Here is a 15792-nt window from a genome sequence, read left to right as displayed (position 1 = left end):
ATCCCTCCAGACCAGGAAGTATAGAATCTTTGGACTCGAGTTCAAAGCAGTTCTTAGGAGTGGATTCTATTTTTCAGAATCTCGATACATTTATAGACACTAAGATATAATATCATCATCTTTCAATACAATGTGTACGTCCTAGTGAGGTGGCAGGTGAGACCGTCCAGCTCTTTACTCACCACAGTTCTTTTCGTCACTGCCATCAGCACAGTCTTCGTCCCCATCGCATTTCCACAGCAGCGTAATACAGCGGCCATTTGTGCACTGGAATTGGGAGGGTTCACATTTGGCTTTTCTTCCTAAAATCAGGAGGGAACACTTAGCTAAGCTGGGACACAAGGATCGTAAGTTAGAGGTGCTCGTTACCTGAAACCCATGGATAGGAGTCCTCTTGGAGGGACAGCTGCAGACTCAGAGGCCATAACACTGTAGGGGCCAGAGCTGGATGGGCCTTGGGGCAGTGACTGACAGTAAGTGAGTTCTTAGCTGGGCACACTCCATCTGGATAAGACTAGATTCCCCAGCCTCTCTTGCAGGAGGCATAGCCATGGGACTAAGTTCCGGCTAGTGGGATGTAAGCAGAAATGGTATATACAACTTCTGGGAAATATCCTCAAAGGCACAGGGGATCCAGTTTCCTTAATTTTATTCCTTTCTGGTTCCTGAAAACTAGGCATGGTGGCTGGAATAGTAATCTTGGGTCAAGGGAGCCAGACCAAGATAGAAGGAACGTAGATTGCCCAGAGACTGCAGGTGGCAGGGCAGGGGATTCACCTGTGGACTCATTTCTCCCATTCCTTTAACTCATTTGTGTCATTATAATCATGCAGCCAAATCCTGATCTTTTAATGGCATTTCTTGTCCACATTCTATACCGTTACTCATCAATGATGCTTCTATTACGAGCAAAGTAAAGGATATTTAGAAAAGGCGTGAGGTTTAATACATGCTTCCTCATCTCAGAATTGGAGGTCTAATTGCAAAAAGACATGTTTACAAAATGACTCCAAGATAAGATAAAAAGCACGAAGAAGGTACAGTTAAGAGGTGAAGGGAGATCATTTTTTAAATTTAATTTTTATTTTATATTATAGTTGAGTTACAATGTGTTAGTTTCAGGTGTACAGCAAAGTGATTCAGCTATACATGTATATATCTTCATTCTTTTTCAGATTCTTTCCCCGATTCTTTTCCCACATAGGTTATTATAGAATATTGAGTAGAGTTCCCTGTGCTATACAGTAGGTCCTTGTTGATTATCTATTTTATACCTAGTAGTGTGTATATGTTAATCCCTAACTCCTAATTGATCCCTCCCCCCCTGCACCTTTCCCCTTTGGTAACCATAAGTTTATTTTTGAAGTCTGTGAGTCTGTTTCTGTTTTGTAAATAAGTTCGTTTGTATCAGTTTTTTTAGATCCCACATATAATCGGTATCATATGCTATTTGTCTGGCTTACTTCACTTAGTATGATAATCTCTAGGTCCATCCATGTTGCTGCAAATGGCCTTATTTCATTCAAGGCAGAGACAGCAGAGCATCTAACCATCACGGGGCTCTTCTGAGTGTGGTAACCTGAGCAATTGCACAAGTTACCACAAAGCTGGCTCTGACTTGGGTGTTTGAATGAGGACGCATAAAATGGGAGGGTACGAAGGGAATTCCAGTCGCTGCAAATGGCGTTATTTCATTCATTTTATGGCTGAATAATATTCCATTGTATATATGTACCACATCTTTTTTATCCATTCCTCTGTCGATGGACGTTTAGGTTGCTTCCATGTCCTGGCTATTGTAAACAGTGCTGCAGTGAACATTGGGGTGCATGTATCTTTTTGAATTATGGTTTTCTCCGGTATGTGCCCAGGAGTGGGATTGCTGGATCATATTGGTAGTTCTATTTTTAGTTTTTTTTAAGGAATCGCCATACTGTTCTCCATAGTGGCTGTACCAAGTTACATTCCCACCAACGGTGTAGGAGGGTTCGCTTTTCTCCACACCCAAAGGGAGATCGTTTTTAACTTAGTGATGTGAGAAAAGCAAAGCAAGGTGGGAGCCACAGACCTGGATTCTATTTTTCTGAAACTCAGTTTTCCTATGCTCATTGTATGAATATAATTCACATAATGGCATGAATGAATACTTGGAAGTAGGGCACTTAGTTTTTTTTTTTGCCTGGAATGGGACAGCTGATATTCAGGTGTTTCCAATCATTAGCAGGTCTATCCTTCTGGAGGACGTAATTTCTTTGAGATAAAAGGCAAAGATGTGGTTGCTTACAGCAAATACACTGCAAATATTCGAGAAAAACAGTGGAGCCACGTAGTTCATGCAGATTCCTTAGGGAGGTCTTCCCAGCAGAAAGCCTTGCGACTTCCTGTACCTTTCAGCATCTGCAGCTGTGGCATGTGGGCATAAGAACAGATGCTACAGTGACAAGCACAGACTGGAACTCTTGTGTCATGTACACAATGCTCTAGTTGGCATCCGTACTATCAGCTACTCCCTACTGTCTGGGAACATTCTATACTTTGTGGCTAATTCCCAGGGAGATTAAAATCTGGTCCTAGTTTACCATATGGGTGTGTGGTTACTTAGGTACTAAATGTACTCGTCTAAGAACTATATGTAGCACTCTGCCCACAAGAGTGTAGTTAAGCTGGGACCCAGATACAAAGCAGGATGAATCAACGGCACTTCCTATCTGTAGTTCATTTTTTATTTTATTTTTTTATAATTATTATTAGTTTTTTGGCCACACCACGTGGCTTGCAGGATCTTAGTTCCCCGACCAGGGACTGAACCGAGGCTCCAGCAGTGAGAGTGCTGAGTCCTAACCATTGGACCACCAGGAAATCCATCCTGCGTGGCCAACCCCACCCCCCCCCCGGCATTTTTTAAAGTTTACCATGTTAACCATTTTTATTTATTTGGTCGTGCTGCGTGGCTTGAGGGATGTTCCCCAACCAGGGATTGAATCCGGGCCATGGCAGTGAAAGCCTGGAATCCTAACCACTAGGCCACCAGGGAACTCCTCTTCCTACCTGTATTTCATACTATTCATTCAATCCACAAATATTTTACTGGGCATAAGAAGGGGGAACAAGGAGAGGGTAGAGGCTGTCAGGAAGCATCGCACGCTAGTTTTTATACCGCGAAACCAAGTATGAAGTACCTGGCTGCCTCTCACCCTCCCCCTTTTATCACTGGAGTCTCGATATAGTCTTAATATTCTCAATGCTGGGGTTATCTGTTCCAGGGCCCACTGGCTGTAGTTCTTTATCCCTGTGACCTCTGACTGTTGTGGGAGTGGTAAGAATCTACTTAGAGTACTTTACTTGGAAAGTAAAAAAAAGAACAATTTATGATAGTCAGAGAACAGAAATATACATATACTTGGAAAGACAAGTCAGGTTGCAATTAGAATACCTTTTTAAAAGGTGTTAGTTACCCAAGGTTTTAGTTGTTTGGTCAAAATGAGACAAAAACATCGACGTTGATATCTATGCTGTCAGAAAGGTAACCATATAATCCGACTTGCACAGGGACTTAAAAGTAGGCGTCAGGAAAAAAAAAAAAAAGTAGGCGTCAGATGATGGTTTTCCACTTGGGGTTAGGTACCTGGCAGATCTCTTTAACAACGAGCCTTGATTGTAACTACAGATTTTACAGACACTCAAGCTGGCCTGGGATTAACTATGGGCGCACAGTAGCCTAAGGCTGGTGTTTAGTCCACTGTCACCTTAAGGAAGCTCTCTGAATGTAACTGGAACACACAGGCAATCAACAGTCATAAATGCTGGGTTAACATCCCAGCAATGCTGCTTTAAGAGTCGCTGTTGAGCGGGCTCAGGACAGACACTCAAGACAAAAAGGAGTTTAATTTCTACCTCTTATCTCAGACGTTTCCACTTCACCCAAGCTTCTGCCCGATGGTCATAAAGCTGTTTTACCATGACACACACGGCTCTCCGTTAAGAAAGGAGCACAATGGCGTTAAGAATGGAGTACGCTGCTAACCAACCATCCCTGCTTCTTTAAAAGAGGAGAGTGGTGGGAGTGGGGGTGGGTAAAGCTAGCTGGCTTTATAAAGGGCTCTTTCTTTAAAGAGAAGAGAAGAAAGACCCTAAGCTCTATGGCCGCGCCTCGGTTTCTTAAGTTTCCTAAGCACCTTGTTTTGAAAGATTGCTCCTGGGTAGAAAGGACTCCCTAGTTCTGTTTAATCCCCTGTATCGTGCAGAGCGGGGAGAGCTCAGCCACCTGACTGCAGCATGGTGGGTTTTCTGCCCAAGTTTCAGGAAGATTTTCCCTTTACACCTGTGGTGCCTACCTGGGAATGCTGCCGTACAGAGCTCCAAAAGAATCGAAAACACCAAATGAATTAAGCTTTCGGTTTGCAAAGCTCTGGGGGATTACAGGATTGTGGGCCTGTAGTCTATTTCCATCTGTGACAGTTAAGTCTCAAGTTCAGCATTATACTTTCATAAAGAGAACAGGGTGAGCTTGATATGATCGACACCCAGGGTCCTTTCAATGCTTAGGCTAAGCTAAAGCCAATGATGCCTCAGAAAATAAATTACAAGTAGAAGCGCTCGGCATCCTACAACCCAGGGTCTATCTGCTCAGAAGGGTGAAAAGTCAGAGTCAATGTGATTTTTAGCGGGTTCCTCAAAGTCACGGGGTTCACAGGAATGCCTTGGCAGCATCGGGGTGGCTGCAGTCAGGGGAAGGGCTACGACAGCAGGGAACCTGGGTATTCCGCCTCTGTTTCAACCAGCATTTCTTTTCAACATTGGAGTTTTGTGTAAGGATTTGAAAAGTGTTCCATAACTTTAAGAAATCAAACGGTTGGACTAGATCTGGGTTTCCTTTCAGCTCTAATACTTAGGATGAATACCCCTACCCCTTTGGGCCAGGGGGTTGGAAGTCACTTGTACCTAGTCGTCTGCACGGCTGTTTACACTTGTAACAAATGACTGAAGGCCCAGAAGCATTGAAGATTTCCTCACTAATTCTGCGCTTACACAGTTGATATCAGACTCTGCAAACTTACTTCAAGGCACCCATGTCCCAGGAGCCTTGCTTACCTAAATAGTTAACGTTGCTACCCAGACATGTTGGCAGTTCACTGGCTCCAAGGAACTCAGGGGTTTTAATGCATTTAGAAGTCAGCCTGCCGTTGTTGTCTAATTGTCCCTGCAACGGTTAACATGGAAGAACAGTACGTAAGCTTCGGTTAAAAAAAAAACAAAAAACTGCATAGACCTTACGGTAAATACCAAGCCTTCCAAGTGGGCTACGAAGTTCCCTGTAGGGCTCCGAGTGGCACCTTTGCAGGAGTGCTCCAGAAGGGATGCCCACAGTAAGATGTTTCTGCGTGTCAGGCTCAGACATGAACTTCAGCCTGCACAGAGGGGCTGCGGCTGCCACACTGCTGGGACTAGCAAGGCCAAGTGTTCACATCTTTCACAGCCCTCCCATTTGCTTGAGTGTACGGGTGTTATCATCTCCTGGAATTTTGTTCAGTCCATTTGTTTTGGCACTTCTGGGGCTGCCAAGGGCATTTATTTTTAGTCCAGCTCATTCCTACTGCTTGCCACTTGAACGCCAATCTTTCTATTCATAGGCTAAAACTCCTTTTAGGACAAGCAGCTTTTCAAGTCAGCAAAGAAGTTTTCCTACAAGGGAAGAAGGTTAGTAAGAGGAACTGAGGATGAGGGACTGAGCTGTATTCTGGCCTTACAGACAGCCTCTCAAGCCTTGTGAGAACCAGTCGGGGGCCAACTAAAAACTGTGAAATACTTGGGTTAATCCTGATTCACTCAATCCTACAGTTCAATTGTCAGTTTTCCCAGATTGAGATGATCTTGAGAATCATGGATAAATAACTTAATTTTTATTCTTAGCCAAACACTGTTCTAAGAACTCAGTTTCTTAATTGATTTAATTCTCAATCCTCCACAGTCAGCGCTACTGTTCCCCTTTTACATACCAGGGAACCTGTTTGGGGAAGGGAGGACAGTATTTGCCCACGATCACCTTGGGCAGAACTAGAATTTGAACTCAGGCAGTCTGGCTCCAGATACCATGTGATTGAGCACGCATACCAACTAGAGCACCTGACTCAGGACCACTTCCTTCCAGAATATTCTGCTGACTTGTGATGTGGGTAGTAGTGTCAGTTTAAATTAATCCGGAATTAGGTACTATCACTTGTCAGGATGTCACTGTCCTAACACAGCCTTATTGTTGAGATAGAGCCCACCCTCCCGTCCCCATTTTGATTTTTAAAAACTGCTGCCTCAGTATCCCTAGCAGGTCTTTTCCTAGAAGGACTATCATGCTTGGTCTTCTTGTCTAGAAAGAGATAAGGCCCTCCTGATATATTTGGGAAGTTATTAGTTTTGTGGGTGGTAAAAGTCAGTGGTTCTCAAGATCGAGTTTGTATCAGAAACCCCTGAAGGACTTACTAAAACACAATGCTGCCCCCTCACCAGAGATTCTGACTTTGTAGGTCTAGCATGGGGCCCAAGTTTGCATTTCTATTGAGTTCCCGGAGGCTGTTGACCTAGCTGGTCCCTGACCACACTCTGAAACCACTGCGGGAAGGTTAGGAGGCTAAGATTCTACCCACAATGCGGGTGACTACTTCATTCTCAGGGTTGGACTCTATAGTACTCACCCCATAAGTCGTGTGCATCACTGAATGGACATAGGTGACAACTGCCAATCGAACAACAGAGATTATGATGACGACCTTTGTGCCATTAGGTAAAATCTACTTGGATATCTTAATAGGTGTACACGGTAAAGAGGTTCTTCTAAAATCTGTCTTCCCATCCCCGTGTGCCTGATCTTTGACTGACCCACCACTTACTCTAAGTCAGTAGTCCAACCGTGAGCCTAGATTCTTCTCCTCTGACATTTTGCCATCAAGTCCTGGGCATGTCCAAGCACTCATCTCTCACTTGATCTAAACTTGTCTCTTGTTCCTCTGCCTCCAGGCTGCCGTGTTCTCTATCCACATCAACACGGTGAATCAGGCAGCCAAGAATGGCCCAGAGTGCCAGGGATGGGACCACTTGCAGGCTTCTCACGGGCTCTAGGATTGAGTCTAGTTTCCTACCCATTTCCCCCGGCTTCTTCCTATTGCTTACCACCCGTTCAAATGTCATCCTTGAACGAGCCCCTCAGTTGCTTTCTTGACCAATTAGGTGTGGTCTGGCTGCTTTCTCACTGTCTCCTGTGCCTGTCACAGAGCCGTCACATACTGAGATGTGCTCACCTACGTGTTTCCATCTCTACAAGCGGAGATCCCCTATGGCAGGGCCTGGAATGTGTCTTTGTAAGTTGGGACCGGGTGCCTGACGTCTAAAATTTTTTTAGGCACTAGCGAGTATTCTCCAATGCATCCGTTGATTTGTTAGTTCACTAATGAAGTTGGTCTGAACTACAGATTTTTTTCCCAAAGCATTCTTCCCAGGTTTTCTGAACTTGAAACCAAGTATGAGCAGTTGTTTCACTAGTTAGCATACTTTGAAAGACTCTTAGGTTACAAAGGCCACAGTTCTCAATGCCTACGAGGGTACTTTCACCTCATCTTCAGAAACTTTATCATTTAAAAACACAGCACTTTCCTGCACTTATATATCAGAATGAGTGTGTCAGTGTGGGTCCGTTAGCCTCGTTTCCACGTGAGGAGAGCGGTTCCGGCACGCAGGGCTCACTGGTAAAGTTAGAAATTTCAGGGCTTTTACCTCTGATGGATTTTAGCGCTCTTTGGTAACGTTGGCAGCCATCCATTGTTGATTGAGTGCTGTCACCTTTGTAGGATCATCTGCAGAGATGGACTAATTCCTGGCTTTGTCACATGAGAGTCTAAGTTCTCGGTGAGTTTTGAGAAATCTTCATAAGCTGTAACCCATGTGGTGTGTGGGACCTCCAGCAATCTTCAGCTGCTACCTGCCTCTTTTATGATTAAGTCTTGACCACTGGGTCTGCTCGCTCCCATCCAGAGCTTCTATTCCAGGCTGTCTCTGGATCACTGATTTCCTGGTTTGACTTTCCCACTACACTAAATGTCATGAAGGAAGAGCCCAACTTCTTGGTCGCTGTGTCGCCTATGCCTGGTGCTATATGGCATGTGGTGGGCACTCAGTAAATGGAAGTCAAGTGCTTTTGAGCAGAGGTACAAAGGATGCTGGCATCAAGCTACCACCTACTTAGGGAACCTACAGATCAGTTAGTAGCTCAGACCTTGGAAAGGTATCTTAAGAAAACTAAAGATTAGAGGCAGTCTATAAAAGAACCTTATTTACTCATAGTATCTGGGGGAAGAATTATAACACACGATGTAACTTGCAAATGTTGTCTATCACCAAGGGTTTTATCGCCTCCCTTGTTTGGCAAATTACAAGCCCGACCCGATAGCCCACCCCTCCCTCTCCCACAACCATGGTCCTATCTTACAGTTTCTGCCCCCAAAGTTCTCTCTTAAATACAGGGCCATGAATGCCCTTTCCCTGCTCCGCCCACCCATGCAGCATCTTTAAAATACAAAGTGGGCAAAAGATCTCTAAGCAGATATTAAGCCACTTCTAGCAGAATCGCTGTATTTATTCTCCCAGCACCTGGCAGGCATTCTCTTGTTAATTTAGAGCCACCATCTAGCCATCAGGCCCAAACTTTTCTAGGAAACTTCGCATGAAGGGCAACGTGTGCTAAGTTTAAGGTATCACCTGCCATCTCATTTAGTCCCTGCAGTGCATCTAGTGTATCTAACTAGGCAGTGTTAACAATGTTTAGAATTTTTATCGAAAACCAACAGAAAAGCTTAGCAGAGACACCAATTCGGACTGAAAAAATGCAGAGTGAAACTGAGGTAATCGTCCTTTACAAAGCCAGATTCTCCTAGAGCTAAGCCATTCCTCTGTCTTTAAGTCCTACGAAAAGCTATCAGTCTTCAGATTTCCTAGCCAACAACTCTTTAGGTGGGCCAGAACACTGCCCCCGGACCACTTACTTCTGCTCAACAGGTACATCTCCTCCATCTCTGCCCAGGTATTCTTGGACTCTTTCTCTTGAAAGCAGTCTCCGTGCTGTGGCTTAAGCACAGACGGGAACAAACGAAGCAGTGTTGAGTCTATCACGTAACTACCTGGAGAGCAGCCGTATTAGCCCACCCTGAGAAATGCTTCTAAGGCAGGAACTTTTATCATAAGCTTCATTATAGAGCTTATCATAGTCCTTTGAGGGATTTAATTTTTTATAGACTAGTAATGTGAAGGTGGCTTTCCAAAGAAAGGTCAGTATCCAAAGTAAATTCAATTATGACTCGAAATTGTATAGATGACCACCTAAATTTGATCACTATTCCCTCTAGAGAGGGACAACTTTATTCACATTCTGTAAGAACTAGAAAATGGTCTAAATAGCTAATATCTACATTTCTATGTGGTGCTCCAGGTCTTCTGGTCTCTGGACCAAAACCCGAAGCCCTACGGCTGGGGGCTGTTCCCTTGAGCTTCTGGTTGTGCTCTACTCTAGGAGTTCTTGCTAAGTCTGATCAGTTTGACATTCCTCCTGGAACAGAAGGGGCTTGTGACTATTTTTCACCTCTCCTAGAACTGTAACAAAACTACTCAAGTGAGATTGGGTTTATGGGTATCCAATTTTATAAAAGGCAGAAGCACTTCTTTGGAGCACGGAGGCTGCTATAATTAAAATATACAGTATGGTTATATTGAAGTCCTAACATTTGGCAGTTCTACTGAACTTGGCCTTTATACATGCTTTAGGTATCTAGGGACTCCAAACAATTCGAGCAAAGAACCAAAATGAGCCAGGGCAGGTACACAGCTAAATGTCACGTGAATTGGGCAAAGGGGCGATCTGGGGAGCAATGCTGCTCCAGACCACGGGTAGCCGTCATTGCCAATGAAGGACTGACTGGTGACCCTCCTTTAAAGAGTCCCTGCTCACATGCTCATTCTTTGATCTAGATGAGGATTACGATTATTGTCATAGCTCCTCTTGGTGCTATCTGGATAAGTCAGGTTTATTTTCCCTCTGCCCTCCGGTCTCCTGTCCCTCCAGGTACTGCCAATTTCACCAACCCACTCCCCACAAGAGGAGAAGTTCCGTTGACTCTTTTGTTGGTGGCTAGCCATATCTGAATAGCTCTCACAAAACCCTGGTTCTTCTAGGCTCTGGCCTTAATGAATATATAGTACCCCAGATCCTAATCTTGACTACCTAGGCTGGAGGAAAATGTCCTGGAACTCCCAGGGATTTTTTTTCCATCAGGTACGCTCCATTACTGAATTTTAATTTCTCTTGTTAGCCTGACTTAAGTTCCTTGGCAGAGTCTTAAAGCACACGTGCCCTGTCCTAGAGTATTTTAGACCAGCATCATGCGTGTGTATGGGCAGAGTGTAGAAGACCAGGACCAGAAAGTCAGTCCGTATGCCTTGGGGCTTTGAACTTCAGACAGGAGCCAGCCTGGGTTAGCTTAGGGTCAATACCTGCCTCAGCCAACCCCCAACTTCCTCCAGCTCAGAAAGGATGTGTCTCCTTTCCTTCGAAGAATTTAAGTCTTACATGGGCTTCTATTTTCCGCTGTTCATGGCATGTCACACATTTCACATGTGACCTAGGGGAGCAAAAGGGAGGCTCACCTACCTGATACAAGGTGAACATATGGCTTCAACTAACTCATTTCAACAATTTAGGTGCATTCATAGCGTTCTATAGGATAAAGTTAACCTCCAGTGGAAAGTTATTTTACATTAAATTAAAAGGATATGAAAAGAACGCAGCAAAAACGAATCTTCTCTCCCACCTTTCTGGACAGTCATCAGTGGTTTCTGGTATATCGGAGTCTTTTGAAATGATATGAAAGGTGTAATGTAAGCCATGGCACTACTCTGAGCAATCGTTTAATAAGTTAGTATTGCTCAATCATTAATGATTAATGTTAGAGTCTGAAAACTTTTCAGGGCTTTTTCAATCTCTTAGTTTGGTTACACATCAGGGGTCATCTTCACTAGACACTCGCCGTTTTTCAAGGAGTCCAGGCAGGCGAAAGCATTTGAGAGAACAGTCCATTGGAGCCTGTCAGTTTTTCACGTTCCCTTAAAGGTAACATTTCTCAGGCTGCTAAATTACGAGCCCGCGGAGCCACGTGACCAACCTAAACGTGATCGGGCGGCCAGCCAATCGCAGAGCGCAGAAAAGCCCGTCGCAGCTTCTCACGCTCGGGACAGTCAGAACCTAAGGGCAGGGGGCATTCGGAGACTCAACCCCCACAAGTATTGCTTGAGGGGCTGCTTGACCATACATTAAAGTTCGCTCTCACTTCAGGAGACTCGTGACTGCGGGCAGGAGGGTCTCCCAAGCCACCGGGCGACAGGAGCTAGGGACTCTGGAGTGGGTACTTAGGACGGGGGCAGTTTTCCGTCCCATTTCCCCAGAGGTGGCGAGCCAGCCCCTTGGTGTCATGTCGAGATCACTTCAGGGACCTGCCAGGATTCTCACCGAATCCTCTTAGAAGGGCTTCGTGTCGCCTGCCTGAGAAAGTTGTGCGGCCCCTAATGAGAGAGTGGCTGAGGACAGGGCTCCCAGGCCCAGTGCGGCACACCCTGGGGACCCGACAGTTGTCCCCACCGCCCTCCCCAACAAGCCACAGTCACACACCAGCTCTCCCAGCTCTCGTGCTACTCCATTTGATCTACTGGTTAGAATGAAGGCTAATTACAGTCACCAGATAAGGACCCAATTCCTCTCGAGGAAATCTCACCGGGAACGAGGCTCAGCAAACTAACCTGATTAAGTCTTCGTTCCACTCCCCTCCCCCGTTCAGCTATCCTGGAGACCCGAGAGGTTTACAAACGCTCCCCGGAGAGCGGAGAAACATCTAGAGGTGAGTCCTATTTGATTCAAGCCTCACTCTTCCTCTAACCCGCACTACACAGAGACTGCCCGGCGCCCGGGGAGTCGCAGTCCGGGTGCGCAGGCTGCGCACTTCTAGCCGCTCGGCGTAGACTCCCGGCGGCAGCCCACCGAACGTGCGGGTTCCTCACCGCCGCGGGGAACCCCACTCCCGGTCGGCACCCGGCGCCCCGCATCGCCGGAGGCGCCCTTCCTCACCCACCGCCCGCTCTCACCCTCCGTGAAGTCCGAGGGGCGCTCCGGGGGCTGCCGCGCACGTCCCGGCCCACCCGGCCCCCTGCCTCCTTCCTAACACTCCGCCTGGCAGAAGAGACACAACCATTGTTCAACGGCTCAGAAGCCCATATTCCCCATCCCCGGCCAAGCGGAGTGAGAAACGAGGCAAAGCACAGGTTTTAGGGGAGGCAGTGTAAGGGAATGAAGACTAGTTCGGGCAAGGCTTTAGGACACCCCAAATCCCACTATCCCCCCAGCCTGGCTCCCGGGAGCCGCGGTGCTGACAGCTCAGAGGCGCCACCAGGGTGGGGAGGGAGAGAAGGCGACGAGAGTGAAGAGGCGCCTCCTAGGAGGGGGGTGGGCAAAAGGAGACCCGCGCCTCGGGGCCCCCTGGCGCCCCGGCTAGGTCCGGGCAGGCCGCGGAGGGGCGCGTCCTCACTCACCCGCTCCGGTGGTGCCGCTCTCCCGGGGCGCCCAGCACAGCGCGAGCAGCAGCCAGAGCGCCCAGCGCGCGGACGTGCCCATGGTGCCCGTCTGGATGGTGCCGCCGCCGCCGCCGCTCGCTCCGCACAACAAGTTACCAGCCCTTCGGAAAGGAGGAAGGAGGTGGGGGCGGGGAGGGAGGAGGGGGAAGGGGAGGAGGGGAAGGAGTTCGAAGGGGGGTAAAGGGAGCAGGGAAGAAGAGGCGCACCCCCTCCCCTACAACTTGCACAATCTACCCCCCACCAGCCAACCCACCCACCCACCTACCTCCCCGGGCTGCAGCGGTAGTGCAAGCCGAGCCCGCGGGCAGAAAATAATGCAGGCGCTGCAGAGGAGGGGAGGGAAGAGGAGGGGAGAAAGGGAGAGGGGGGTGGGGAGCCAAGAGCGGAGAAGACAGAAGAGAGAGGAGCCGGCCGCGGAGCACCCACCCTGGCGGCCGCTGGAGCGCGGGGTGAGGAGCGAGGAGGGGGCAGGAGGGGGAGTGGTCAGCGGGGGATGGGGGCGGGCGCGGCGGCTTCAGCCCTCCCTCCCCACCCTCGACGCGCTCCTCTTATAAGCTCGGGGCAGCCAGGTTCCTGCGTCAGGGTTGTGTGAGTGTGCGTTCGAGTGTGAGCGTGAGTGGCCGTGGCCGCCGCTGCCACCCGGAGTGCTCCCGGGGCTCGGCTGCTCCGCGCGTCCGCCCGGGGCTCACGGGGGCCCGGGGCGGCCGCTGGTTGGCTCGCGCGCCGCCCTCGCCTCCAATCCCCGGTGCCTGCCCTAATTTCCTGATCCAGGGAACCTGCCGCCGCAGCAGCTGTGCGCTCCCTACAGTCATTACTGTACCTTCCCGGCAGCCGCCAACCGTAAATGCAGCAGCAGCAGCAGCAGCAGCAGCAGCAGCAGTGGCAGCAGCAGCAGTTAGCACTGATGCAACTACTGAGGCTATTGCCACCGCCTTCCCAGTAACGCGGCTTACAGCCCGGAGGGGGGGACTTGCAGTTTCCAGGGGCAACAAGCGTCTCTCTACCACCTTCTCCTGCGCCTCAAAGAGGGCTGGTCCTGTGAGGCTGGTAGGTAGCTTCTTTCTTGGGCCTCCTCTCTCCACTTAAAAGTGATGAAGAGGAGTGGATCTAAACGTTTGGGCTACTTTGGTGTGGGGTTGGGGATGCCTGTCTCAGTCAAACGCTAAGATGCCATTTTTGCTAAAAATTAAATGTGTCTTTAAGTGAGAGCGTGTGTGTAAGGAGAGTGCGCGCGGTTGTGGTTGGTCCTCTGTAACAGAATGGGACGAAAGTAACCCAGTCTGGGCTGAGGAGGAGGGGGATATCGATAGCGCAGCTCTGCATTCTCTCTTCAGCGATTATAGTTAATGGCTAATTGCACAAATGATAGTCAGAGGGCCTGTAATTAGAAGCTTAACCTTTTCTTGCTTGGGGGAGGGGAAACCCGGTTTATTCTTCTTGATATAGTTTGCAACATTCAATTACAAGGCTCAAGGAAAGAAAGAAGGAAGCAAAGGCAAGACTCCTGTAAAGGATTGATTCCTGTTTTGTGTCTGGCAATACTGAGCCTGTAATTTGCTTTTGTGTACTTCAGTTTTCTTGCACAATTTCCCCTGGTTGTCCCCATTTAACCAGACGGGGAGGACACACCGGGCTATTTCACCTTCTTAAATAAAGGGTTTGTATATTTTTAAAAAGTAGTTTCGATCTCGAACGACTCAAACTCCACCGATTTCAATAGGACCAGCTCTGACGCTATTCTGTCGATGATGAGAGAAGTAGAGGGCTCCTGGCTAGCTATATTCCTCTTGTCTTGGTGCTCCAGGGCATTTGTCAAGGCTAACCATCAGATGGGATGTTTATTAGGAACTTGCTGGATCCAGGAGATGGAGAGGAGAGGAAAATTCCAGGTCAGGATACACTTTGGGGTGGGGTCAGAGGATACCCAGATTGTGAATGGTCTCCACGAAGGGGCTTAACTCTGTCAATATGTATTGTGGAGACTTGCACTACAGTTCATTTTGAACTCTGGTTTGCTCGCTCTGTGGTTACACGTTTGATACAAACTGCAGCAGACGCACATGTGTTGCGTGTGAAACAGTTGAGCTCTGCTTTATGCCATTAGTAGTGAAGATGCATGCAGGTGTTGCTCACCTAGCAGGCATTAAGGGATGGTGGTAAAACAGGTGTGTGGCATTTTCAATATTCTCGGGGTTCTGAAAGAGTACATTAATATAGTCGTGTGGTTTGTTTCTAATATTTTACTCAGAGATAAATATGTGTACTATAAGCTGAACACTGATATGGTATAATAAGATTTACCTTTGACATACACGTTATGCTTTCTATCTCTCCAAAGGATATAAATAACCTGTTGGTGCACTTAGCTGCGGCTCTGTGTTCAACCCTGTAGCTCTCTTGTTGGATCAAAAGGAAGCATAACTTTTGGCTCTACCTCTCATTGGCTGTGTAACTTGGGAAAATCTCAGTGCCTGTCTGTGCCTGCCTTCTGACCTACAAACTGGACACAAAACCAGTTCACATAAAGTCAAAGTGCTCTGTGGCCTCAAGGACCAGCTCTCTGCAAAATGTTGATTATTAGAAGGAAAGGTTGTAAGGAAGAGTGAATTTGATTAATATAGAAAGTAACCGAATAACCAAAATGATAAATTTATCATGAGTGGAGATGGGTGTGGTTGAACTAGGCTCAGAGAGGCTGACGCTGCTGCATACAGAGCCTTCAGGTAAATGCATAGGCAGCCCCACTCCCACAATCTACCACATTCGTTAAGTTGTTGAAGCAACACACACTGAGCATCCCTGGGTAGCAGGCGCTGTGCTAGGCAGTAGGTATACGGAGATGTTTGTCTAAGGAAGCTCAGGATCTGGTGGGGGAGGCAGAGAAGTTGGCGATTGTGGTACCCTATGCACAGCACACGCTTAGGCTTCAAGGTGCTATAAGGTTATAGGCAAAGAGTAGCTAATCTGACTGGGGGACCAGAGGGTCAGAAAAGGCTTTCCAGAGCACTTGTCTCTGAGCTGAAGTCATGACTTTTACCAAGCCATTCCAATTCTCTTTACTGCTGGACACATGGTAGGATTGCACTTCCTGGCTCCATTATAGTTAGGTGGGGCTGAAAGACCAATTTTGGCCAATTA

The 15792-nt window shown here is 47.6% G+C and overlaps 2 protein-coding genes across 8 annotated transcripts in view; one reads left to right on the top strand and one right to left on the bottom strand.

Moving 5' to 3' along the window:
- Positions 1 to 13101, bottom strand: part of VLDLR (very low density lipoprotein receptor) — a 32152-nt gene extending 19051 nt beyond the window's left edge. For 4 of the 7 annotated variants that reach the window (XM_060300883.2, XM_060300882.2, XM_030877077.3 and 1 more), the window contains exons 1-3: positions 12920 to 13070; positions 12613 to 12755; positions 183 to 302 (exon numbers count right to left, since the gene is read on the bottom strand). In XM_060300883.2, the coding sequence (XP_060156866.1) occupies positions 183 to 302; positions 12613 to 12694 (202 nt within the window). In that variant the 5' untranslated portion in view covers positions 12695 to 12755; positions 12920 to 13070. The other 3 variants (XM_030877076.2, XM_030877079.2, XM_060300881.2) reach the window with 2 other exon arrangements.
- LOC115863855 (uncharacterized) overlaps positions 12693 to 15792 on the top strand; it is a 130735-nt gene continuing 127635 nt past the window's right edge. The window contains exons 1-2 of the mRNA XM_070045837.1: positions 12693 to 12775; positions 13224 to 13701. Coding sequence (XP_069901938.1) covers positions 12693 to 12775; positions 13224 to 13701 — 561 coding nt within the window. The remainder of the gene's footprint in view (positions 12776 to 13223; positions 13702 to 15792) is intronic.

The sequence above is a fragment of the Globicephala melas genome, chromosome 6, assembly GCF_963455315.2.
Source record: "Globicephala melas chromosome 6, mGloMel1.2, whole genome shotgun sequence".
Taxonomy (NCBI): Eukaryota; Metazoa; Chordata; class Mammalia; order Artiodactyla; family Delphinidae; genus Globicephala; species Globicephala melas.
Note: the sequence above shows the minus strand (reverse complement) of the source record. Positions and strands in the feature narration are given on the sequence as shown.